At 43.6% G+C, this 23,981-nt stretch overlaps 3 protein-coding genes across 7 annotated transcripts in view; 2 read left to right on the top strand and 1 right to left on the bottom strand.

The window, feature by feature from the left end:
• The window catches only part of crebbpa (CREB binding lysine acetyltransferase a), a 55,208-nt gene extending 47,526 nt beyond the window's left edge, over window positions 1-7,682 (top strand). For 2 of the 3 annotated variants that reach the window (XM_086081906.1, XM_086081904.1), the window contains 11 exons: window positions 139-195; window positions 499-576; window positions 672-739; window positions 942-1,092; window positions 1,415-1,561; window positions 1,671-1,784; window positions 1,874-2,039; window positions 2,381-2,548; window positions 3,504-3,665; window positions 3,794-4,075; window positions 4,203-7,682. In XM_086081906.1, the coding sequence (XP_085938032.1) occupies window positions 139-195; window positions 499-576; window positions 672-739; window positions 942-1,092; window positions 1,415-1,561; window positions 1,671-1,784; window positions 1,874-2,039; window positions 2,381-2,548; window positions 3,504-3,665; window positions 3,794-4,075; window positions 4,203-6,452 (3,643 nt within the window). In that variant the 3' untranslated portion in view covers window positions 6,453-7,682. The remainder of the gene's footprint in view (window positions 1-138; window positions 196-498; window positions 577-671; window positions 740-941; window positions 1,093-1,414; window positions 1,562-1,670; window positions 1,785-1,873; window positions 2,040-2,380; window positions 2,549-3,503; window positions 3,666-3,793; window positions 4,076-4,202) is intronic. The other variant, XM_086081905.1, reaches the window with a different exon arrangement.
• Window positions 7,683-8,746: 1,064 nt separating this feature from the next.
• On the top strand, window positions 8,747-19,844 carry slx4 (SLX4 structure-specific endonuclease subunit homolog (S. cerevisiae)). 3 transcript variants are annotated; one of them, XM_086082992.1, is made up of 13 exons: window positions 8,748-9,480; window positions 9,594-9,786; window positions 9,863-10,036; window positions 11,299-11,522; window positions 12,613-12,908; window positions 13,094-13,289; window positions 13,437-13,621; window positions 13,711-13,857; window positions 14,921-15,090; window positions 15,173-17,112; window positions 17,314-17,413; window positions 18,516-18,842; window positions 19,192-19,844. In XM_086082992.1, exons 1-13 carry the CDS (start codon window positions 9,084-9,086, stop codon window positions 19,535-19,537), a joined length of 4,695 nt encoding a protein of 1,564 aa, XP_085939118.1. In that variant the 5' UTR covers window positions 8,748-9,083; the 3' UTR covers window positions 19,538-19,844. The 3 variants fall into 3 exon arrangements, with proteins under 3 accessions (XP_085939119.1, XP_085939118.1, XP_085939117.1); XM_086082991.1 differs by having other exon boundaries at window positions 8,749-9,480; window positions 9,863-10,075; XM_086082993.1 differs by lacking the exon at window positions 19,192-19,844 and having other exon boundaries at window positions 8,747-9,480; window positions 9,863-10,075; window positions 18,449-18,622.
• mcrip2 (MAPK regulated corepressor interacting protein 2) lies at window positions 19,719-22,919 on the bottom strand. Its single transcript, XM_086082994.1, has 5 exons — window positions 22,405-22,919; window positions 22,246-22,315; window positions 21,494-21,627; window positions 20,413-20,523; window positions 19,719-20,282 (listed from the first exon to the last, which is right to left on the bottom strand). Exons 1-5 carry the CDS (start codon window positions 22,460-22,462, stop codon window positions 20,212-20,214), a joined length of 444 nt encoding a protein of 147 aa, XP_085939120.1. The 5' UTR covers window positions 22,463-22,919; the 3' UTR covers window positions 19,719-20,211.
• Window positions 22,920-23,981: the final 1,062 nt, after the last annotated feature.

Here is a 23,981-nt window from a genome sequence, read left to right as displayed (position 1 = left end):
TGTCAGAGAGCCTGCAGTGAGGCAAACATGATGGATGAAGAGCATAGCTTCACTGTTGCTGAAACAAGAAGGCCTATTTCTGTCTTTTATATTCTCACCTCTTTTCATCTCTCCAATTTCCTGTATGTTTCCCATCAGGATGATATCAAAAGACCAGTTTGAAAAAAAGAAGAACGATGTACTGGAACCTGAGCCGTAAGTACACACAAATCGACACTTTTAGTGAGGGAGCCCTTTTCGTGCTAAAATTGCTGTTTTACTTTCAGTTTCTTAGTTGCCTCAGCTCTGTAGCAATACCTTATGATGGATCTTTCAAAACCGGTCCCCCTTTTTAATAAAAAATAAATAAAAATAGATCAGACTTTTATTGTTTGAAAGATCTTAAGACTTTCTTAAGTTGCATTTGTCTTACAAGTAAATAACGGGTGTGTTTGTTACAATAGTTACTTTAGCAGTTATTGACAAGCCTTGAAGGCATGATGGTTTGCTTCTTATTAGGTTTGTTGAATGTAAAGATTGTGGACGGAAGATGCATCAGATATGTGTCTTGCACTATGAGGTTATTTGGCCATCTGGGTGAGTAGTCAAACATGTCCAATATTGACATAATTGTAAATGAGTCTCCTCTTCACAATGATTGAATATTGTATCTAACCCCTCATGATCAACAGATTCATCTGTGACAACTGTTTGAAGAAGAGTGGAAAAACACGGAAGGACAACAAGTTCTCAGCAAAAAGTTGGTACCATTTTCTCATAATCAACTGTCTTGATGCATTTTAGTTTTTAGCAAGGCATGATGGGAACCACTTTCATCAGTATCATATATTTTGTTTGAATGAGTGGTGTGAAGAATCCTTTCAACAAATTGTAGAAAACATCACAATTTTCTTTTCAAATTTAAAAAAATGTTTTTCCCCACTTGTGTGTCTATACTGTAGGGCTACAGTCAACACGACTAGGAATGTATATAGAGGATCGTGTGAATAAATTCTTGAAGAGACAAAACCACCCGGAAGCCGGAGAAGTGTTTGTGCGGGTGGTTGCAAGCTCTGACAAAACGGTGGAGGTTAAACAAGGCATGAAAACAAGGTGAGAGCCCAACTGACAAAGGTACAAATCAGCACTTTCTTGTGGTACAGTTTCAACAACCCCTGGATATATATATTTTTTTTAAATCATGGCTCCTGGTGGATGATCAATTAAATGTTTAATTCTAAATATATATATATATATACACACAACTTTTATTTAACCAGATTAAAAACCCATATATGTGGCAGGCTTTATTTTTAATCCATTATTACATGCAAACATATTTAAAAATAAGATACGTACATTACACGATACACATTTCCCGCTTTACTTTCATCTCACACTTATTCCAATAATTGTTTTCCTTTGACAATTTCAGGTTTGTGGATCCAGGTGAGATGTCAGAGACCTTTCCCTACAGAACCAAAGCACTTTTCGCCTTTGAAGAGATTGATGGCGTGGATGTGTGCTTCTTTGGCATGCATGTTCAGGAGTATGGCTCAGAATGCTCATTCCCCAATACTAGGTCTGTACATGTAATTGTTCAGTATACGTAGTACATGACGTCTGCAGTGGCAGGGGGACTGCTTTGTGTAGGTTAAATGATTTAAATCTCCATTTCCCTACCTTCACAGACGAGTCTACATATCATACCTTGACAGTATTCACTTCTTCAAACCTCGAGTTTTAAGAACAGCAGTGTACCATGAGATCCTCATCGGCTATCTAGAATATGCCAAAAAACTTGGGTAATTTTCACACTGTATGCATTACACATGTTTAGTTCACATCACAAGCAATTCTCACGTTTAACCTTTTGTTCTGTGCTCTTGTGAAGCTATGCTCAAGGCCACATTTGGGCGTGTCCACCAAGTGAGGGGGATGACTATATCTTCCACTGTCATCCTCCTGAGCAGAAGATTCCCAAACCGAAGAGGCTTCAGGACTGGTATCGGAAGATGCTGGACAAGGCCTTCGGAGAAAGGATTTTGCACGACTACAAGGTGAGCATAACTTTTCTTAATGTACAGTATGTACTGAAGGCTTACTTCAGAGTTGTGAAAAAAAACTGTCAGTTGGTATCCATAACATCAACATAAAAATAAGGCATCCACAACTAAGACCAACATAAAAATGAGGCATCCACAACTAAGACAGATTTTTGTGTGCGTGACGTGATTATAAGTGGAACATATCCTCCGTTCTTTGCTTTTACTTAGTTTTACCACTATTTACAACAATGTGTGGTTCCTATACTTAATTAAAATTTGTCTCTTTTTGTTGCCGTGTACCTACATTTTAACACAGCATACATAATCAATAATTCCTTTTTTTTCCGGCTCAGGATATTTTCAAACAGGCAACTGAGGACCGCCTAACCAGCGCCAATGAGCTGCCCTATTTTGAAGGAGACTTCTGGCCGAATGTTCTGGAAGAAAGCATCAAGGAGCTGGAGCAGGAGGAGGAGGAGAGAAAGAAGGAGGAGAACACAGCTGCATCTGAAACACCAGAGGTGTGTCAACAGACTTGAACTTATTTTATTATAGAGCACAGTCATTTTTGGACTACCAGCCGCTACTTTTTTCACTTGCATTCAACCCTGCGGCTAATACAAAGGTGCGGCTTATCCATCAGATCACAAGGGGGCGCACTATAAAGGAAGCGCAAGAGCGTCAGGCAGAGCAAAACAAACCAAGTGCGCCCAAATACAGTAGGAGAGACAGAACGAGAGCGAGACAATTTGCGCCCTCATTATAGAAAAGAAAGTAGCGGGAACCCGGTGCGGTAACATTAAAAACACCTACGGCTTACAGTCGGGTGCAGCTTATATGTGTAGTATTCCCCAAATTTAGCTAGTGCGGCTTATAGTCAAGTGCGCCTTGTAGTCCAGAAATTGCTGTAAATCTGATCGTTTTGTAGATTCTCGATTTACATCTCTGGGATTTTGTCGTAAATGTCCAAGCTATTCACAGGTTTATAAATAAGGATGCACTGAAAATTCAGCCACCTACATTTTCTGGAAAGTGAATTTCGGTTTCAGTCCAAAACACTTTTGTCACCGAAACAAGATATTGTAATGACACAAGCATGCACCAATGGCCCGCTGAACAGAGTTGCCTTGACACAGAGCCCAGTCAAAATTTACTTTTGGCTGAAAACGTGTGGATTAGTCTTCTGGATTCCTATTCCACAAAGTATACAGAATTAATCAGGATACTGTGTTCAAATTCAGTTGATTTTTTTTAGGTTGTGAAGGTACTATATTCTAATTTGTTTTGGCATTGGGTTTTTTTTCGGTTTTGGTCAAGAATTTTCGTTTTGGTGCATCCCTATTTATTAAAAAAAAACATCCCTTGTCCTCTCGTGCTGTCTATTATAATAACATTTTATGGTAATAATTGAATCTGCTAATGATATGTTATCCTGAGGTAATAGATATTTATACTCTTGCTGTGTATTACTCTCAGGGTACCCCAAGTGACAGCAAAAATGCTAAGAAGAAAAACAACAAGAAGACAAATAAGAATAAAAGCAGCGTGAGTCGAGCTAACAAGAAGAAGCCTGGGATGCCAAATGTAGCGAACGATTTGTCGCAGAAGCTTTATGCCACCATGGAAAAGCACAAAGAGGTAAGACACATTACAGCTAATGTACAAAATAGTTTTTGACCAAGACCAAAGCAGCAATTTTTGACCGTGTGTGTATGTGCTTTAACATGAAAGTTTTTTTTGTTCTTCTGTTTCTTTGTCTGCTGTAGGTGTTCTTTGTAATCCATCTCCAATCCGGCCCCATGGTCAACACTTTGCCCCCTATCATCGACCCTGACCCTTTGCTCTCCTGTGACCTGATGGATGGCCGTGATGCTTTCCTGACTTTGGCCCGGGACAAACATTGGGAGTTCAGCTCTCTCAGGAGGTGCAAGTGGAGCACCATGTGCATGCTGGTTGAGCTGCACAACCAGGGACAGGACCGCTTTGTGTACACTTGCAATGAGTGCAAGCATCATGTCGAGACACGGTGGCACTGCACAGTGTGTGAGGTGTGTACTGATCTATTTTTTCCCCTGTAGATATTTTTATTTATTGAAAGTGGATGTCACTTGTAGGTTTATAATGCTTTGGGGTTGGCTCTTGTTATTTACCTTGTCCCTGTCTTCTGTTTCGCAGGACTTTGACCTTTGCATTAACTGTTATAACGCAAAGGGTCATGAGCACCTGATGGTGAAATGGGGTCTCGGCCTGGATGACGACAACAGCCAGAGCGGCGAGGCCTCCAAGAGCCCACAGGAAAGCCGGCGTTTGAGCATCCAGCGTTGCATCCAGTCTCTCGTCCACGCGTGTCAGTGCCGCAACGCCAACTGCTCTCTGCCGTCCTGCCAGAAGATGAAGAGAGTTGTGCAGCACACCAAGTTTTGCAAGCGGAAAACAAACGGCGGCTGTCCTGTGTGCAAGCAGCTTATTGCTTTATGCTGTTACCATGCAAAGAACTGTCAGGAGAATAAGTGTCCGGTGCCGTTCTGCCTGAATATAAAGCACAAACTTCGCCAGCAGCAGCTGCAACACAGGCTCCAGCAGGCTCACTTGATGAGGAGAAGAATGGCTACCATGCAAGGCAGAACCATGCCGCTACCGTCCCCGCCAGCGTCTGCCACGCCGACAACTCCCACTTCCCATGCCCAGCCCAACACACCCCAGACGCCACAGCAGCCGCTGCCCAGTCAGCCTCAGACACCCACCTCTGCAGGTGTCATGTCCCCCTCGTTCCCCACCGCACCTCGCAATGGACAACCTCAAGCAGCTGTGCCCCAAGGTAAGCCCGGGCCCCAAGTCTCCCCTCTGCATCAACAACCGTCCCCTGTTCCACAGCCTCCTCAGCCTCAACCAATGCAGCAGCAGCCTCCCCTCGCCGCTGTAAAGATCGCACGCCACATTGAGTTGATGGCACAAGCCCAACAGAACCAACAGAACTATCTGGTCAACATGAACGGCTTGCCCATGAACCCCCAGCAGCCACAGCAGCGTATGACAGGACCAATGCAACCACCCATGCAGATGGTACCAGGGCCTCGGGGCCCCCAGGTCATGCAACCAAACATGGCCCCGGGTCAATGGCCTGGACCTACAGGGCCCATGCAGGCTGCACAAACTCAACAGCAAGGCCTTGTCCCAGGCCAGAGCCCCCCACAGGCCATGACCATGCAGCGAGCCATGATGGCGCCGGGACAGCAACCTCCGGGCCAGAGGATGCTCATTCCCCAGCAGCCCGGTGCAAGGCCACAGGCACCACAGAGACCTGGTGCTACAGCCCCCAACGCCCTTCAGGATCTTCTCCGTACTCTCAAGTCTCCCAACTCTCCCCAACAGCAACAGCAAGTCCTCAACATCCTCAAATCAAACCCGCAGCTCATGGCTGCTTTCATCAAGCAACGAACGGCCAAGTACCACGCTAACCAACCCCAGCAGCAGGCGGGTCAGCAGCCTGGTTTGCCCACAATGCAGACCATGGCCATGCCAGGAGGTACTGTGCAGAGGCCAGGGATGCCATCTCAGCAGCCTCAGCAGCCTCCTGCTCAGGGTATGGCAGCGATGGGGGCCCAAGGACAGCTGATGAACACAGCACATAACACCAATCCGCAAATTCAAGAGTATCGTCGGCAACTCTTAAGACAACAGCAGCAGCAGCAACAGGGACTGATGCCCCAGGGACACCCTGGCCAGTTCCCTGCCCAGGCCCAGGGCACAGCAGCTACGTACTCCCAGCTCCGCATGCAACAACAGCAGATGCAAGCCATGCAAGCAGGCGCAGCAGCAGCTGGGGGGCCAATGGGCCAGCTACCACCCATGGCTCAGATGGCTCAGCCGGGCATGGGAATGGACCAGGCTCAGAAAATGCTGCATCAACGGATGCTGCAGCAGCAGCAGCAGCAGCAGCAGCAGCAGCAACAGCAACAGCAACAGCAACAGCAGCAACAGCAACATCTTCCTCAGCAGCAGGCCGTCCTCAAGCAGCAGATGACTTCTCCCGCCCAGCCCAGCCCCATGAGCCCCCAGACCCACCTGCTTGCCGGCCAGCCCACACTAGCCAACAGTCTCAGCAACCAAGTCCGCTCCCCTGCTCCTGTTCAGTCCCCATGCCCACCCTCACAGCCGCCACCACATTCCAGTCCCTCGCCGAAGATCCAGAACCAGCCCCAGCCCTCACCACAGCACCCACCTCCACCCCACTCCAGTTCCCCCCACCATGGACTTGGGGGCCCACTGTCAGGGTCCATGGAACAGGGACACCTGGGTACACCAGAACAAAGCGTCATGCTACCCCAGCTTAACCCTCCGAATAGAGGGGTACTAAATAGCAACTTGAGCATGGAGGGAGATGCTGCAGGAGACAGTTTAGAGAAGTTTGTGGAGGGATTGTAGCATTTCTGCTGGGAAATGAAGAACCACCGTGTCTCAGTACCTGGGACCCCTCCTAAATTCTTCCCAACTTCCCTCAGACTCTTTAACAAAGAGGGCTTTGTTTGTTCTTTCTACTATTGAGATCTTTTTGTACCTGTATAAAAAAAAACTGTTGTTAAAAACAAAAAAGGAAATTTGGTAGAGGAAAAAAAATAAAAGTCCAGCACCCCGTGGGAATGAAAAATTCCTAAATTAAGTTTTTTTTTCTTCCTGAAAAAACAGCGGGGTTTGCAATTTGCTTCTTAAAAATGCAATTTAAGTCACAAAGAATATATTTTTTGGGTTGAGACCAAATGTGTTCAATATTCAATTTATTTTTGCTTGGTTCTTGGTGTGATTTCATACCATCCTCATTTTTTTGTTTTGTTTTTTAAGAAAATGTACAATTACATTATATTATTCATATCTTTTGTACCATTAGAAAAAAAAGCAACCTTTTGTGTTTAAGTTTGGGAGCTGGGCCAGGTTTTTGTTTTGTTCTCTAGCTGTCGGTCCTGGCATTTGTGGTCATGCATTCTACCATTGCGCCAAGATATTGTGCTAAGAGAGACTGAGGCCTATCTCTTCTCTGTGTGTATGAAGAGCACTCAGTTGTATTAAAATAGGAAATGGACTGTGGCAGATTGTTTACACAGCCATGTATACAGGTGCACATGAAGACACCAATGCAAACCTCACGCTCGCTAAAAGAATCACAGATCATCACACTGGTGACATAAATCCCCTAAAAGTAAGATATACAGGCTCCATCTCAGACGCCTGGAACTTGGAATCTCTTGTTTTGCAGGTTTAGAAAATTGTTATTTTAACATTGAATAAAAATGTCATGCTTTTTTCCATACAAATAGTGTAAACCGTAAAGAGAGTGGGAGAAAGAGACCAGTGACCTAAGCTGAGGTGCAACGATCACCCACCCTTTAAATTATACACTAAGGTGCGTTTGAAGAATGGAGGCACCATCGACATTCTCTTGGAATCATCAAGGCACATTCCTCTTACGCAAAAACTTGAACGGGTGGAAAGAGTTTGCTTTTCTCCTATTGTAAATCCACGTATTAAACAAAAAACTATAAATATAAGAGAGAACGAAAACACTGTACAAACTGTTAAAAGGCTCATTTCTTACTTCTATACCATATTGTTAAATAAACTGCAACAGATGAACTACAGAACTGTTGAGTAAACCGCGAAGGATCACTCCTGTTCCTTTGTAATTGCCTCACACTTGTTTAGAGGATGGCACAATCTTTACTCCCTCGAGCAGTCACTCCACACACTGACCACTCTTGCTGCTACGTGCTGTCATCTTTAAACCAAAAACAGTTGTCAAAAAACACAAAGCGTAATGGTTGCACAATGTGCATGCATTTCCCAATGTTCCCCCTCAATGAATTCTTGTTTTCTTTACAGCCACTTGACTAAAAGGTGGGTTAGAAATGTCGAGCGCAATTCGGATAGCAGTCAGAGACGAAGGACAAGTGGATGGCTCATCATTTCGTAAGTCTTTCACTATAAATATAGGTAGCCGTGGAAAGTAAAATATACTTGTAGCAACAGCCGGACACCATGTGACATCTAATCTGATTCAGCTCAGCTTCAAATCTTAAAATGTATTCAGCTCATACTGATGCTGAATTTGTATCCGTATTTTTAAATGCAAACATTATAGTCAGAAATGGTAAGAGACCAAGATGAACGCAAAGACCATAGATGAGTTGTGCGATATTTGCCCGTGGACGAGAATAAGCCACAATAGTTTTTCCATCATTAATAGTTTTTATTATGACGTCACACGTCAAAATGGCGGTCAATTCGGTGAAGAGCATTCATTGAAAAGCATTGGACTTTGGGTCGTTGTAATTTGATTTTTAATGATTCTTTTTATTTTTAAATGTGATGAGATGTCGTTTGATTACTATAACAATCCGTGTGGTTTGTATGATAGTCACAGGTAAATGAAATTCAAGTGCCGTTTGTTTTCACCGTTTGAATTAAGCATTTGCATTGAGTTGCATTGGGAAAGAATCAGGAATGCCCGGATGTTCGGAATTGTTTATAGGGGGCACTGTACTTTATCCCTGCATGAAACAGTTAAGGCAACATCAAATCAGATGCAAGTTGTTCAAAGTCGTAAAATTACGACTAACACGAAATATTTCGTATATCGGTGCAAATCTGGCAAATGAGTAGCGTCGTGGTTTTATACTGGTTTTAACAGAAATACGCGTCACCCGGAAGTAAAACGTAGCCTTTTTCCCGTCATGTGACCAGTTCCTGAGGGAAAAAAGTGTTTTGGTGTTCACGCTAGGAATCACAACAAACTCAGGGTGTTACGTCGTTGTAAACGATTAATTAATATAAATTAGAAACACGGTCACCAGATGGATTTACATGGCTAGCTAGCACCACGATAGAAGCTTGGAATTCATACGTTTATGTAATATTTTTGTTTTCCACACTAGTCTGCAGCGATCCTTGAATCAAACTGCAAGGTTTTAACACACTGGCTATCCGTTATGGATATTTGCCAACCCCGAGTACATGCTGGCGTAATCTTTTCAAGGTGACCAGTACAAAAAATGTGTTATAGTCATGAACGACTCGGACCAGGACTTTGTTGACCTGAGCTCAAAGCTGTTGAAACGTTCCCACAAGAAAGGAGTCGAGCCTAAATGTAGGCGAGCCGACCAACAGGCATCTTGTCAGACCAGCGATGGAGACCAGAGAAAAAACAAGGACAGCTCCGGGTCTCAGCGTGTCGGAGCTGTATCACAGTTTGCTCGTAGCGAAACACAACAGGTCATGGGAAACACGGAAAATGTTATGAATGATTCAAGAGATGCTGTGTTAGCTTCAGCACTAACATCTCAACCGGGTTTGGGGGCAAAGGACAAATTGCTCAGCAGGATGCAACAGTTCAAAAGAGCCAATCTGCCGAAGATGGTGCAGCATGTGGAGTATGGCAGGGATCCTGTTCCTCTACAGTCAGGTGAGCTGACATGTTGTTTTTTTCTTTACCTCCTTCCACCATGAATCTTAAAATATTACTGTATGATGCAGGCTTTTGAAGTTTTAAATCAATGCACACTGATCTGTCCCTAGAAATACTACAATCCTCCACATCAGAGCGCCATCCGAGGCCTCAGGAAAGTGATGAGGTTCTGGCCATGCGGATGCAGCAGCAACTTAATCACGAGGCGGCAGAGGCCCACACACAGGGTCTCTTCTTCTGTCACATCTGTCACAGAGGCTTATCGCACATGACACCTGAGGGGCGCACACAGCACATCAACAGGTCGGTCTTTTTTCAGCAACAAGAAGTTACCATTTGCCCCTCATTTGGCTATTCTGGGTGATCTTCATGTCGATAGGTGTTTGGATAAGAGTGAGCATCAAATGGCAGCTGTTCCTCCTCCCCCGGGTGTCCCTGACTGTCCAATCTGTGGCAAGAAGTTCAAGTCGCACAAGAGTCGCGCCACCCACTTGAAGCGTTGCTCGGCGGACATGGGCGTCAGTCCTGTCGACCTCCTGCAGGCGCTCCAGAGGCAAGCAGAAGAGACGCAACGTACCACTACCGACGCGATGTATGTCTGCCGCATCCTCACTTCACATCAATCGAGCATACATACATACTGTACATACTGTACCTCTATGGTTGAACGTAATCTATTCCTCGTCTTTTGTGTCGTATGGAAATAGAAATTCATTCCAAGGTAAAAGTGTTGCCATTATGCAATCTTTATTCACTGGACATGTAATGCTAAAGGTGCAATTTTTTCACAATTTCAAACACAATTTTAGGTCTTATACTGAGTGTTCCTAATTTAGTGAGTTTTTTTTGGGGGGGGGGGTGAAGTGGGGAAAGGGCTTAATATAGCAATGTTTCTGCCCCCCCCCCCAAATAATTGATAAGCAACAAATCACTTATATGAAACTTCTGGAGACTCTTATTTACTCACCCCTGTGCCCTCTGAATGCAAAAAAAAAAAAAGCACTTGAATAAAGACACCACTGGCTAATTTAATCATATGCAGTACACCCAAATTTCCATTTCTACAACCTCCGGGGTGTTCAACTTCAGAGGTTCCTTTGTCTGTAGATCAAAAGCTTACATTAATTGTACACATAATCTAATTCTTGTATTACCCTTAGTTAATGCTTTGATTGCTCTTTGCAGTTGCACAGAAATAAACCTTTTTTTTTTTTTTACCCCATAGGTAAGAAAAAAAAATGCTAAAACAATAAAACTGCATCCTACTAACTAATACTTGTTGGCACCAAATATTTCAGAATCCAGTCTTATCCATCAGCAATTAACACACCCTGACTGAATTTTCAACATCTCATATGTCGGATTCTAACAGCATCAATGTGGACAGCACTGTTTTAGGCACCCAACCTATTTTCAGTTAGTATTTAGGTCTGGACTCTGACTGAGCCATTCTTTTGTTGATTTTGCTTGTTTAAATGCAAAATTGGCACAAGTTTATAGATTTTGGACCAAAATTGACTGGTATTTGACAGTTTTAAGCCCTTTCCACACTTAACTAAAGTCACAGTTACCGCTAAAGAGAAAAAAAGACCCCAATAGTCAATGTTTGTGTCTTTTTAAATGTCTTCTGAAGTGCAGACTAAAACATTTTGCAAGGAGCGCAGTAGCCCCTAACTTATAATTTTAGGAGCACAGGAAGAAAATTTAGGGGTGCACACCTAAATTGACTTGCAAAGTAAATATTCACATTTCACAGCATTTTCATTATATAACTGATAAATAATATGTTTTTATAATCATAATTATATAATTCAGCACACAGACTGGAGGCGCCAAAAGAAAAGGTGCATCGAAGGCAGGCCCAGCAGCAAGAAAGAAGCCCAGGAAAAAGGCGGAACTGCTGGATGAAGACACCATGGTGGCCTTGGCTCTGTCGTCTTCCCTGTTGGAACAGGAGAGGAAGCAGCTGAGTGCGGAAAGAGAAACCATTACCCCTGATTTCTCCATGGCTCCTGTGTTGAAGTGGAGGGCAGATGCCGGTACACTATCACTTTGTGTTCCATAGCTTGCAAGATGAAGTGTTTCATCATATTGCATTTGTTAATTCACAACAAAGTTGACACAAATGTGCATATTACATGACTTTTCCTTTCTGAGATGTTATCTGCGGAGCATTTTGTCTTTGTGGCCCATGTTTTAATTTTTTGCATGTTATTTTTAACTCATTCACTGCCATTGACGGTTATAGATGTCAAATATTCATTTGAACTATTTCTATTCGTTTAAAAAAAAATCCACTTATGTTAACAAGAGTATGAAAGCCTAGAATTTTTTTAATTGTACATTTAGAACAGATATAAACTTTGTGATTAATTGTGAGTTAACTCGTAAAGTCATGCAATTAATTAAAATTTTAAAAAAAATTGCCTGAAGCTCCTAATTTTTAATAACCTTTTCTTTTTGTAAATCACGTCAGGCGATGACATTTTTTAATTGTAATTAATCATATGACTTCAATAGTTAACTCACGATTAATCATACATTTGATCAGTTTTAAATGTACAATAATTGTTTTTTCTAGGTTTTCATACTCTTGTTAACAAAAGTGGAAAAATAGAAATAGTTCAACTGAATTTTTGAAGTCAATGGCAGTGAATGAGTTAATTAATGTAATTTTACACAGTTACTCGGCATCTTACTAACATGTCTGACACAATTCATCAAAAATACCCTAAGGGACATGAATTACTTCTTGCCAGAATGACCCTGTTTGAAAGGGCGGCACTGCTGCAAGTGAGCCAGCCTTAAATTCATAATGCTGTTCTAATGGCAAAGATGGATTTTGTTACCATGACGACGAGGGCAAAGGTTGGGGGGCCTACATTTAGAGCCCCGAATGGACTGCAAACTGCAACGCGCACATGAGCCCAACAAGTAGTTTCATACTTGACTATTTGTTTATTTATAGGCTTTTTTTTTTCTCTCAAATGTTCTTTAAGTCAAATGACATCAGGTTCAGACAAGTCGTCATGAACTATTACTTATACAGCTAAAATTATTAAATGGAAGAAGAATGAGCTATCGATGTTTAGTGTGTCTAATTAAACTTTCCAATTGCTCACGTTGCAGGTAAGGGCCATTGTAAGAGGAAAAAGGGCACCGTCCCTCGCCCTCCTCCAATCCTCCTCATCCAGGACGCCGATGCGACCCTGACCAGGCTGCAGGAACGAGTCTCTGCCCTCCTCCTACGCAGGCGAGCTCCATCTCCACCTACTCCCACTCGCTGTCCCAGCACCTTATCTGCCTTGAGTGACGCTGCCCCCCTCTGGCAAAAGAGTGCACTGCTGAATGGAAGCGCTACTCGCGTATTAGACTTCTTTGTTCCGGAGCTTAAAGACTTCATCACACCATGGGAATCAGCACACGTAAGATGATGAACGAATAGGAGATGTTTAGGTTTGTGAACGCTGCTGTTGTTCACGCAGTGATCTTTAGTATGGTATGTTAACATTGAATCTGATCATATTATTATCTATGAGCTTTTTGGAAAGTTAATACTTCTCCAAATGTGTTTTCCAATTCTCACCACTTTTTTAACTTCTGTCCATAGACTCTCTGCGCTTCTTCCCAAACAAACGACAAGGCTTCCATCTTGTCCTCCTCCCAGACGGCCGCCTGCTCCTCGGCTACCTCCACTCCGACCTCGGGACATCTTCCAGCAAACAGTCAGGCCCTGCAGGACCTAGTGGAGCTCTCTGTTGATGAATTTGCCCACGGTGACCACACTGCTCTTGGCCCTGTCAAAGGTACAACAAAGCTCTGTATTTGAGCATGTTGATTCATGGGGGTTCAAAATTGTCTATATGTGTCCTGTGATTGACTGGTGACCAGTAAGTCACCTTTATTATTGTGACTTTCGCTCCCTGTTAAGTTTAATTATGTTGTTCTTACAGACAAAAACACCAGTTTGCCGACAGACCTTCGACTGAGTGGCTTCTTTATAGAGGAGACGGCTGACCTCTGTGTGAGTGACGCCCCACCAGCAATGACGCACACCGAAGCAGTGGAGCTCCACAGTCAAGCAGGAAGTTCTTTATGTCAGCCAGGAGCAACTGAAGAGCGCAGTAGCCATTTATCAGTAAGATCCCTCTCCATAGTTTACACACCAAAATTTGTAAATCACAAAATGATACATACATGATACGTGCTCCCCTGTTTCCTCTGCAGGTGGCGCTATCCACCCTGGCATCAAACCTGAGCAGCATGGTGAACAACCCTCATCTTAGTGACTGGCAACTCCAGGTGGACAGTGGCCAAGTTTTCTTTGCTCACTCCTTCATGATATATGCACGCTGCCCCCTCCTGGCAGAAATGGTAACTGCAGTACAGTGTTAAAAAAGCTAAATATGCACCTTTTTCACAATTTAAAACAGTTGGCTGACAGTTTATACAGGTACAAGCAATTAAAAAGTAATTTTCCATGTTGAGTTACCATCAAAATACTGTAAAATCTAGTGGACTAAATACTGTCATATGATTTTCTTCCAGATAGTGTAAATTGTTTTTTATCAGACTTTAAAATGTAGTCTCAGTTTTAGTCCAGTTTCAATCACGCTTGTTTGCTTTTTTTATTTGTATTTTTTTTACCATAGTTAGTCAACCTCGTCCCGTTTTTATTTAGTCAACTTTTAGTCGACTATAAATCTAGCATTTTATGAAGTTCAAGAATTTTTTTTATTCATCTAGTTTTAGTCAACAAAAACTGTCAACATTTTGGTCTAGTTTTAGTCAGGACAATCATTTTACCCCTGTGTATATATATATATTTCAGCAGATAATGTTGAACATTTTGGATCTAAAACTATTTCACATTAAATTTTCTCTCAATTTAACACAATTACCGTATATCAACAAGTGGCTACTATGGCTCCATGCTACAGCATTAGTTAGCGGTCGGATTAACATTATTGTTGGAACGTTGTAGCCATTGGATTAATGTTACAGTATAACTATACTATACTTTATAGTTTATTATTATTATATATATTTTTTTATTATTATTAACCTTTCATAGTGAATCCACCTCCTGTCTGTCCCATGTGTTTGTGCATGTTGCACTCGCTAGCTGCAGATTAGAAAGGGGTGTGTCACTATGTGTCACATGACGGTGTCACAGTGACAGATTAGCAGAGACAGGATTGAACAAAATCATATAATTTTTGTCTCGCCTTTGTTCGTGAACTAAAATGTCCATAGATTTTAGTCCAATTTTTATTTGTCTCGCCTTCATTAGTCAACTAAATTGCATACGGATTTAGTCCCAGACATTGCGTATTAATGAGGGTTTTAGTCTAGTCTAGTTTTCGTCTGTTGAAGATGTGTTGTGACGAAAGTATTTTTGTTTAGTTTTCGTTTACGAAATTAACACTGCTTCCAGATGCATGAAAGTGGATTTGGGGTGCATGAGGAGGGAATGCCCGCAGCTCAAAGAGTATTGATCAGTGATGTCCCAGGACAGGCCGTGTTGGCTCTGCTGCAGTTCCTCTACACCGCTCACTTTTCCCTCCCAGCATCCTTGCATCCTCATGTACTAGAGTTGGCTTCCAGGTCAGTCAGCACAAGTCACGCTATCTTTTTCATCTGGAGTAGTACTAAACGATGTACAACCTATCTCCTATTTTTTTTTAAGGTTCGATCTACAGGAGCTGCAGCAGCTATGTGGGCTTCACACTGAAGCAGCTTCAGCTCAGAATGATGATGAAGCCGCCACAAGCCACGTGGAGGGTCTTAGTCACGGCACAGACAAGGATTTAACGGCGCTCTTCATCTCTATGTGGAGCCACGAAGACGACCGAGAAAGGGATGACGAGGGCAGCCTAGGAAAAGCTGCTGACGTCACATCAGGCGACAGGGAGCTCCACGAGGAGCAGGTGAATGAGGAAGAGCTGGATGAGATTTATGAATTTGCCGCCACGCAGAGAAAGAGGGATGAGGAGGAGGCGAGCGTGGGGGAAAGTGAGGGAACTGATGGAGAGATGTCAACTGAACCAAGAGAGACTCCAGGAAGATCGAGTGACAAAAGCCCTCAGCCTGGATCTGACCCTCAGCCTGGATCTGACCCTCAGCCAGACCACAGCCTGGATAGCAGCTATGATCGCCTCTTCTTAGACTTTGGGGGGGTCTACAAAGAAGATGATCAACTCTCATTCAGTCCTCCTTCGTCTACTCCACCAAGAGAAACAGAGTTATCTGGTAGAGCCCCAGACCAGGACGGTAACCTCAGCACTGTTGCAGTCAAGGAGGAAATAGCTCCTGTTGGACAGGAACTTCCAAAACAAGATTTGAGGCCTCAAAGCCAAGTTACTGATAGTCTTCATGTCCCGCTACTTTCCAATTCACCCCAGAAAAAGGATCCTGAGGTGATCGTTTTGTCAGACTCAAGTGAAGACATGGACGTATCTGTTCCGCAAAGTCCAGTCTTGTCACAGTCCCACACCAAGCAGAACTTCACTTACTTAAAACCCAGCGAGCCCTCCGCGGAGAAGAAGCCATCCAGAAACTTGGAGTGTAGTCTCGTTGCTCTAAGTCCGTCACCTAACCGACTTGATCAAGTGGATTGTTCTCCAGAGCTCTCCTGGCTCATCCCCTCCACGCCGGTCAACACCAGTCCCAGAAGATCGAGCTCGGAGAGTTGCGCTCAACTCATGCGGAGGGCAGAGCTGTTCCCAAACAAGCACAGCTCCTCGCCGTTTAGTAACGCATCCAAGACCTCCAGCAGTCCCGCATGTATTTCGCCCTGTGTTGGCTCCGTGGAGGGAACTGGTACTCGGCTGAATCTGGAAAGAGCAGAAGTGGACTCGCCGGTGTCGTACCTCTCAGGCGTTTTCAATCATCTTCATGATTCTTTAAAACAAGAGCCTAATAGCAGCACTCCTCTGCACTTAGATGTCCGCCAGCGCCACATTCGAGCCGACACCTCGCCTGACAAACAAAAGTCATTTAGTCACGGACACGAAGAGAGCTTTCACCTCTCCCCGTTTTCTGACCCTTCCGAGACACATTCTTCTACTGCTCACAGAAGTGTGGAGAGTTCAGAGAGACCCAGTAAGTGCAACAGTCACAACAGCACGGGATTTAAACCAACAAGGACTGGAACAGCAGATGAAGATGGAAAGATTCTACAGGTGGATGATGATGGCATGGAAGAAGAGGCAAAATCTCCAAATGCAAGTTTCGAGCACAGCTTGCTGATCATGGACGAGCCACCAATCGCTTTCAACGACTCGTGGGGCCTCAACGCCTGCGGTGACGTCACGGGGAACCCGGGATGCTTTAGTCTGAGACTGGAGGATAGCGGAGGATGCAGCCGAGCAGTCTCGTCCGCTACCTCGCCATCTTGTCAAGATGGTGCGCGTCGCTTCCGAGAACCCAAAAACCTGACTTCACGGCCATCTACCAGTAAAGAGGGTCACGCCTTCATGTCTTCGACAACTGATCTTGTGGCCGATATTCCACCAGAGATGAGTGACAGCCTTCTGGTCGCACACGCGTGGGAAAGCTCCGAGGAGGAAGAGGAGATGCTTCCGCTTTCTCAAAGGCTGAAAGCTTCTGCCCGACTAAAAACTCCATGTAAGTACTCCTCAACAAGAGCATTTCATTGTAGGGACTGGATTTTGTGATAATTAAAGCCAACCAAGTCATATTAAATCCATATTAAATGAATTCACAGTGAGTAAATTCACCAATTGGACACATACATTTCATTTAAGGGAAAAGATGGAAAGAAGTAACTTAAAAGCTAAAACGAAGCACCTTTTTGTGTCTTTATAGCTCCTCCTCGCAAAAAAAAGCATCACACTCTGGTTCCCATCACGCCGATTCCTCACTACTCTGATATGGATACGCCGGAACTCAAAAACAAACTGAACAGGTCAGTCAATTTGCATGGAAAAACAGGTAAGTAAACCAAAAAGCATTTGAACTGTAGAAGTATGCTGCCTAAGGCGTGGAGCTTGAAATACTGCAATATGTTGAACAATAAGATTGGAATACTGTTGTTGTTTTTAAGGACTTATCACCAGTATTTTGACTTGTTTGCATGCATAACTGACGATTCTGCTTATCGAAGCACTCACACACAAGTTTAGCTATAATCCACGCGAAAAGATGACACCGGCGCTTCTTACAGTACTTGCGAAAGCTTAATTTTTTTTCAAAATACTTCCAATATAAAGAAACTGTGCAATATGATTGCTTACATTACAGTGTGACATAAAGTTGTGCATTGTACGATATAACCCCTCTGTTGTTCATACCTTTATCCTGATGTGTGGCGTATCTTTGGCTACCCCAGTCACTCAAATAGGGGAGCGCAGTGCGATGCCTTCACAAGGAACGTTTTTTTTTTGTCTCGTGTCTTCTTGCCGTACTAGAATAAAATGTAATTGCACATTCACTACAGTAGGGGGCGGTGGCACTCTCATTGTCAGAGCTTGTGCAAGGAGCTCCTCTGATGAAATGTACTGATACATTTATAGACAAATTATACTTCTAGTCGCGGCAGAGAGTACGTGGGGGGATTTTTCTTCTTCATGGGGGGCATAACAAAATTTAGATTTCGATAATTGAGAAGCCCTTGACTATGCTAATGTAGCTTCCAAGACGGTAACACAACAGTCTTTTTTAATTATGTCCACATACTGGTGGTCACTTGTCTCTCTTTATTTTACTTTTTTTTCAATGTAAAAAAGTTTTTATTTATCTTGTATCCATTTCATTGTTTTTCCATATAAAACATGTCTTATAAATAAATGGAAAAAATATCTGAGAATATCAGGATATGTGTCATCATCAAGATGTAAGATTTAAATTTTGTCCAAATCGCACACTACTTTTTGTATTATATGTATAATGATACTGACAACAATATCACACACCGTTTGTATTTTTTCATTCCCTCACCCAGTGAGAAGCAATCTTGGCTTGTAACAAACAGCTGAATGTCAAGATAAAGAAATTCAATTTCCTCACAGCTTTGGTGTTCGGGCATTACCAAAGCGCCAGATGATCCTCAAGTTGAAGGAGATCCACCAATACACCCACCAGCTGGTCAACTCTGACTGTGAAGATGAGGCACCCTGTGCTGGGCCCGCAGCCCAGACAAAGGTCGCCCCCTCCAAGGCTTCGGCTGCTGGCGGCAGGCCCGTTTCCTCGAAACAGAAAGCCCATTTTAAAGAGCCCAGAGTGCCTGCTTCCATCTCTCCAGCCAAACACAACCAGGAGGAGGAAGACACGGAGCCGCTGTCCAACTCTCAAGACTCTAACGCCTCTTCAGCTACTTCAAGTGAAGAATCTGAAAGGTACTGCACGCACGCACGCACGCACCAGCTCTGCAACTTCAAGCTTTGTAGTGGCAGGTGGGCTAATTAAGTACACCTTAAAAGCTGCACCCCAAAAATATCTTTACAATCACCTTTTTATTTCACCATTTATGACTGAAATGTGTTTTAATTAATCGATTAACACCTTAGCTGTTCAAAATGGGAACTCCTGCAAGCCTCTGGCCAATTGTTTTCAGACTGGATTCAGGTTCGAATTTCCTGCCGTCTGTCTACGGATGTGATGTCAAAATTCAATTTTCTGCATTCAGTATTTTTAAGTTTTGGCGATAATCAGGATAAAGATGCGGATATGCAATCTACCCTGCAGGCACAACCCAGAGCTGTGTCTTTCCTCTGATGGCGACTCAGACAGCGACGGCGGCATCTCAGCCTCCCAAGCGGCCACCCGTCTCCAAGATCGCCTGCAGGCCGTGCGCTCGTTCATCCTGTCCGACTCCGGCCTGTACACTCAGATCCTGCAGTACCAGCCTCTGGTCCTGTCTCAACTCCAGGAGCGGCTGAAAGCGGCTGGCATCCGCCTCGGTGCCGCCAAGCTGGTCAGCTTTCTGGACTCCCAGAGCATCACCTTCACCACCGCCAAACCGGGACAGGCCGCAGCCACTCGCAGGCGTGTCAGGAAAGCCGGCAAGAAGGCAAAAGCAGCAGGGAAATAAATGAGGGACTCCAGCAGAACCACTAAAGCACCGAATGCGGCATGTTTACAATGTACTGGTATGTTTATTTGTGTTCAGATTTCTATATGAATTATTCGGTATGAAAATTTATTTTATCTGGACCTTTTGTAAGGAATTTGCTTTGGGTTGAATGTAAAAACTACTTAAAATTTTAAGATAACGTTTTTGAGTGATGGGCTTGGAATTTTTATACATTTTTGCACAGCGCTGAATGAAATGTGCTGAAATATGTTTCCACATCCCTCCATAAAAAAAGTTACACAAATTAAACTTGTTTTGAAAATGATTTTACTTGTGCTCGTCGGTAGATTCAGATCCAAAGATGAGCCATTGGGGTTTATACAGCACCGCACACTTGAGGAATGAGGGAAGCTCTTTATGAACAAGAAAAGCTTCAATCAAATGTGTCATTCAAGTATTGAGGGCAGCCTTTATCGCAGCAACGCAACATTCTATCTTGGCTGTTTGGTGCGCTCAAGTTCTTAAAGCAGCATAAAAGCTTCAGATTTCACATCAAGCTCCAAATGACGAACAATGCTTCGCACGGAGCATCCTGAAGCCCGACGTGACTCTCCTATCGACCTTTGTAGAACCTTCGCTGGTAGGGGCATCGGGCACACTGCATCCCGTCGCGTTTGAAATCCGTCAAGCCATCATGACAGGTCTGCGATATTTGCAAGGAAGCGCTGAGCCCACCACTCTTCCAAGTCGATGGGAACAAAATCTGTGGAGCAATGAAAGCAAAGAACAATGATGACATTTTGCAACATGTAGGTTAGACTGACTCACTGAACCCCTGGAGTTCAATTGAACCCAGATTACGAAACACTGTATTAGACTGAATGGATGCTTACTCTTCATGACAACATTGGGGGTCTTCTCTGCGTACTGAACGGGCCCTGGGCTACCCGTCGATTCCCTGTCGTCGTCGCCGTCTCCCAGCTTCTGCTCCACCTCTCGCCATGCTGGTGCAAACACAGCACATCATTATGAAAATACATACTGGTTCGACGGGAAAATTACAATGAATGCAGCCTTTTAGCGTGGTCCCTTTTCCCGGGTGACGACAGCGGATTGCTGTCAGCTGCCAGTGAAAGTTTTCACATGTAGATAAGCTTCAAGGTTTTGGCTGCATGGGAGCGTTCAACCTTCAGCCAAAGACTAACAACAGCAAGGCGGACGTCTGCCAAGTGCTTTTCAAACACTTTAATGAAGACAACAGTCCACTTGATCACACTTCGGGCTGTAGAATATTGCTCACCTTTTGACAGTGCTTACTTTTTTGACAATGTTGTTGTAGTTTAAGAGTAGTGCCGAGATAAACTCTGATTCTGGTCGTGATGATTTCATGATGGATCAACCTTGAAAACTCTCAGTATATATATTGGCCTGGTTCTTGGTATTGGCTCCATATACCAGATCATGAAGTATCACACACCCCGAGCGAGCAACCCAAGTTAGCCAATGGTGGTCTAGTGTCCCAAAACAAAAACTTCCTCCTCCTCCAAGTTACTCATTTCCACAAGGCTGCAAAATACTGGCCCGTGCTTGCACACACTGGCTTAGCTTAAATAATCAACTTTATTTTTGCCCTCTCTATTGGCTGACTGCAGAGATTAGCATTCCTTTAATATGTGGCTGCAGATTCATCTGAAATCAACACTGGCTGTACCGTCTCATCTCTCCTTCCTGTTTCTAGTGTCACAGATTGCATAATCTATTAAATTACTGACTCAATAGTAAGCAGACTTTTCGGATAGCAGATTGAACTATTTTTCCCAGTGAGTATTAGTGAACGAGTCATCTGATGAGCTGCTTGGTTTTGGCCCCATGGCAGCGATATTAAAAATACGTTTCAATTTTGAAATATTTTGTACATTTGATGGGTTTTTTTGACCAACAATTCACACTATCATGCACATCGCTGGCTCTCACCTTCAGATACAAATTTGACATTCTCCTCATGTGCAGGAGTGAATCCCTCTGCCGGGCTGTCGACCTTGTGCGCGGACGCGACGTGGAAACGCTTTCCATTGAGGCGGTTGAACACGATCTTTGGAGGCGGAGCGCTGAGGGTTGAGTCGAGAACAGGGGACACACAGGTCTTATAGTTAGGAAGTTAAATTCAGACAGTTATGGTGGCACACCCAGTTTGTTGTTGTGCAATTCATTCACTTGAGGAGAAAGTTAGTATAGGTTCAATATACAAAATTGACTTTTTTTTCATTGTTAAATTTGAGATCTCAAAGTGTGTCTCAGGGAATTACCAATTTTCACTTAGTTGATATTTGGAATATCTAGCCTATGAATTTGGACACAGCCTGTGATGTCATTTTCAGTCGACAACAAGTAGCAAAAAGGCCGCCCCCTGAGATGAATAAAAATGTGTGGGTTTTACTGCTTAAGTGGGGGCACATACAATATGATTGTAAAGAAATGTTTTGACTTGACTTCCCCTTTAAATAGATTTACATTCATATATAGGTTAGAAGGAAAATGGTACTCTGCAAAGGGCAAGGGTCATTCAAGTAATAAATAGTAGCCTCCTGACGCAAACCGTGTTGGCCAGGTACCGGACGTCTCGGGTGACAGACCCTGGACGTACCATTAACAACGGCTGCTATTCGACACAATTACAAACAAGTGGCGCAGTTTCTCTCACACACAGCCTACGACAAATAACTTACTTTGACGTGAGCCACGTCGTCGGCTTGAGTTTCAGCTCGGCGAATTTACTCTCAATCTGTTGCGTGGGGCCTTCAGTAAATTGGACGAGAGAAGAAGCACAAGTTGCATTGCCAACGTAACGTGACGCCACATTGCATCACACTTTAGGTAACGCTCACCTGTCGTCCTCCGTTGTGTAACGAGTTTGCTGGGCCCTCTGGTGATGGTGTACATCATGGGACGACACCCTGGTCCGAGTGTCCTCTTGGAAAGGTGTCCACTCGGAACTTCCCCCGCCACCCCCTGGCCCCCTCCTCTCTGCTCTGCTCGCGGTGGAGACGTAACCCGGGTCAGCCGCTCCACAAGTCGACGCGAAGTGCGTGTAACTGTGAACTAGGACCCTGCCGCTCCTCCGAACCCGCGGCAAGGTGTTCTGCCTGCGGCGTGTAGGTCATCCAAGGAGAAAGCTGCTCCACGTGCACTCACACACAGACAAACACACACGGGGGCACACCACGCTTCTTGGTGTCCGAGGACAGTGACTCACGGAGCGGGCACTCGGCCTCTCGCGTTCCGATAGAGCAGCCGGCTGCGGTACCGCCGCTCTGTGACTACTGGACACAAGGACACAACTCAATTTGTTTTCCACCACTGCACGACGGAATACGATCTGTTTCCCCTCGCGTCAAGTCGGTCGGTGTGATGTCAATCACTTCCGGTTGGTGATTTCCAAAATAGTTTGACTACGATCCAACTAGTCAAATTACCAGTCTAATTTATTAATACTGGTTGACCGTGTTTAGGAGTGACATATTTATGATGCTAATATTGACTCTGTTAATTACTCACACAAGTAATAAAATAAGATGAATGTGTTGCTGTCCACACGGACTCAAAATAATTGCTGATTGCGCAGCACTTCAATTATATTTAAAGGGGAAGATGCTGCATCTAAAGTTCTATATTAGCGTCAGAATTAATGGTATCGGCATGTTACTTGTTAGTACTCACCGATACCGATATCACAGTTTTAATGTAGTATCGGGGCCTGTGCCGATACCGGTATCGGAACAACACTATACATAACCTATGTATACCTGCAAAAAACACCAGTACAGTACAGTACAACATATGGCTACACTAAATAATTTATTTCGTTACATTCTCTTTGTGCATGCATATGCGGTTTTTTTTTATTAAACACGTTAAAAAACATTTCTTTAAGTGTTTTGTGGGCCTGTAATAGACGGCTTTTCAATTTCTGTTGAGAAAATGGATATAATGTATGAGTAACAAGGACATGGAACAAATGAAACTAATAAATTGTGATATCACACTGTAAATATAGTTTTACTCCTCCCACATGCTCTAAAAAAAAAACATTACATCGAAATTCACTTCAGCATATTGAAATATTTGAACACACAAATGAAGTATAAGTGGATGCAAAATACTTTAAATATTGTGTTAGCTACATAGCTGATTTGAATGATGCTATAAATTACAAGCAGTATTTAAAATTGATCCATACATTATTTAATATGTATCATATCCGTGCTGTGAATTTTTTTTTACTAGTGGTCCATCAATTTAAATCCATTATGTTAATGTTTTAGTCAGTAAGATGTTTTGCTACATTACTTGTACAGACGACAGATTATAGTTATGCTCTTTTTCCCCAAATACAAATAAAGTGCGGTTTGGGGGGGGGGGGGGTGTATTTTGTTAGGTTAGCACATATCCGGCGTAGAGGCTA

This window comes from Leptonotus elevatus, chromosome 8 (genome assembly GCF_054856555.1).
Source record: "Leptonotus elevatus isolate MCC_2025b chromosome 8, RoL_Lele_1.0, whole genome shotgun sequence".
Lineage (NCBI taxonomy): Eukaryota > Metazoa > Chordata > Actinopteri > Syngnathiformes > Syngnathidae > Leptonotus > Leptonotus elevatus.
The sequence above is the reverse complement of the archived record's forward strand: the minus strand, read 5'-3'. Positions and strand labels throughout refer to the sequence as shown.

Coding starts and splice junctions, on each gene's coding strand:
- slx4 (XM_086082991.1), top strand. CDS start 9,084: ATGAACGACTCGGACCAGGACTTTGTTGACCTGAGCTCAAAGCTGTTG. Junction 17,113..17,313: donor TGCCCGACTAAAAACTCCAT/GTAAGTACTCCT, acceptor GTGTCTTTATAG/CTCCTCCTCGCAAAAAAAAG. Junction 18,843..19,191: donor TCAAGTGAAGAATCTGAAAG/GTACTGCACGCA, acceptor TCTACCCTGCAG/GCACAACCCAGAGCTGTGTC.
- mcrip2 (XM_086082994.1), bottom strand. CDS start 22,462: ATGATGTACACCATCACCAGAGGGCCCAGCAAACTCGTTACACAACGG. Junction 20,524..21,493: donor TGTCAAATTTGTATCTGAAG/GTGAGAGCCAGC, acceptor TGTTTGCACCAG/CATGGCGAGAGGTGGAGCAG. Junction 20,283..20,412: donor CCCCAATGTTGTCATGAAGA/GTAAGCATCCAT, acceptor ATTGCTCCACAG/ATTTTGTTCCCATCGACTTG.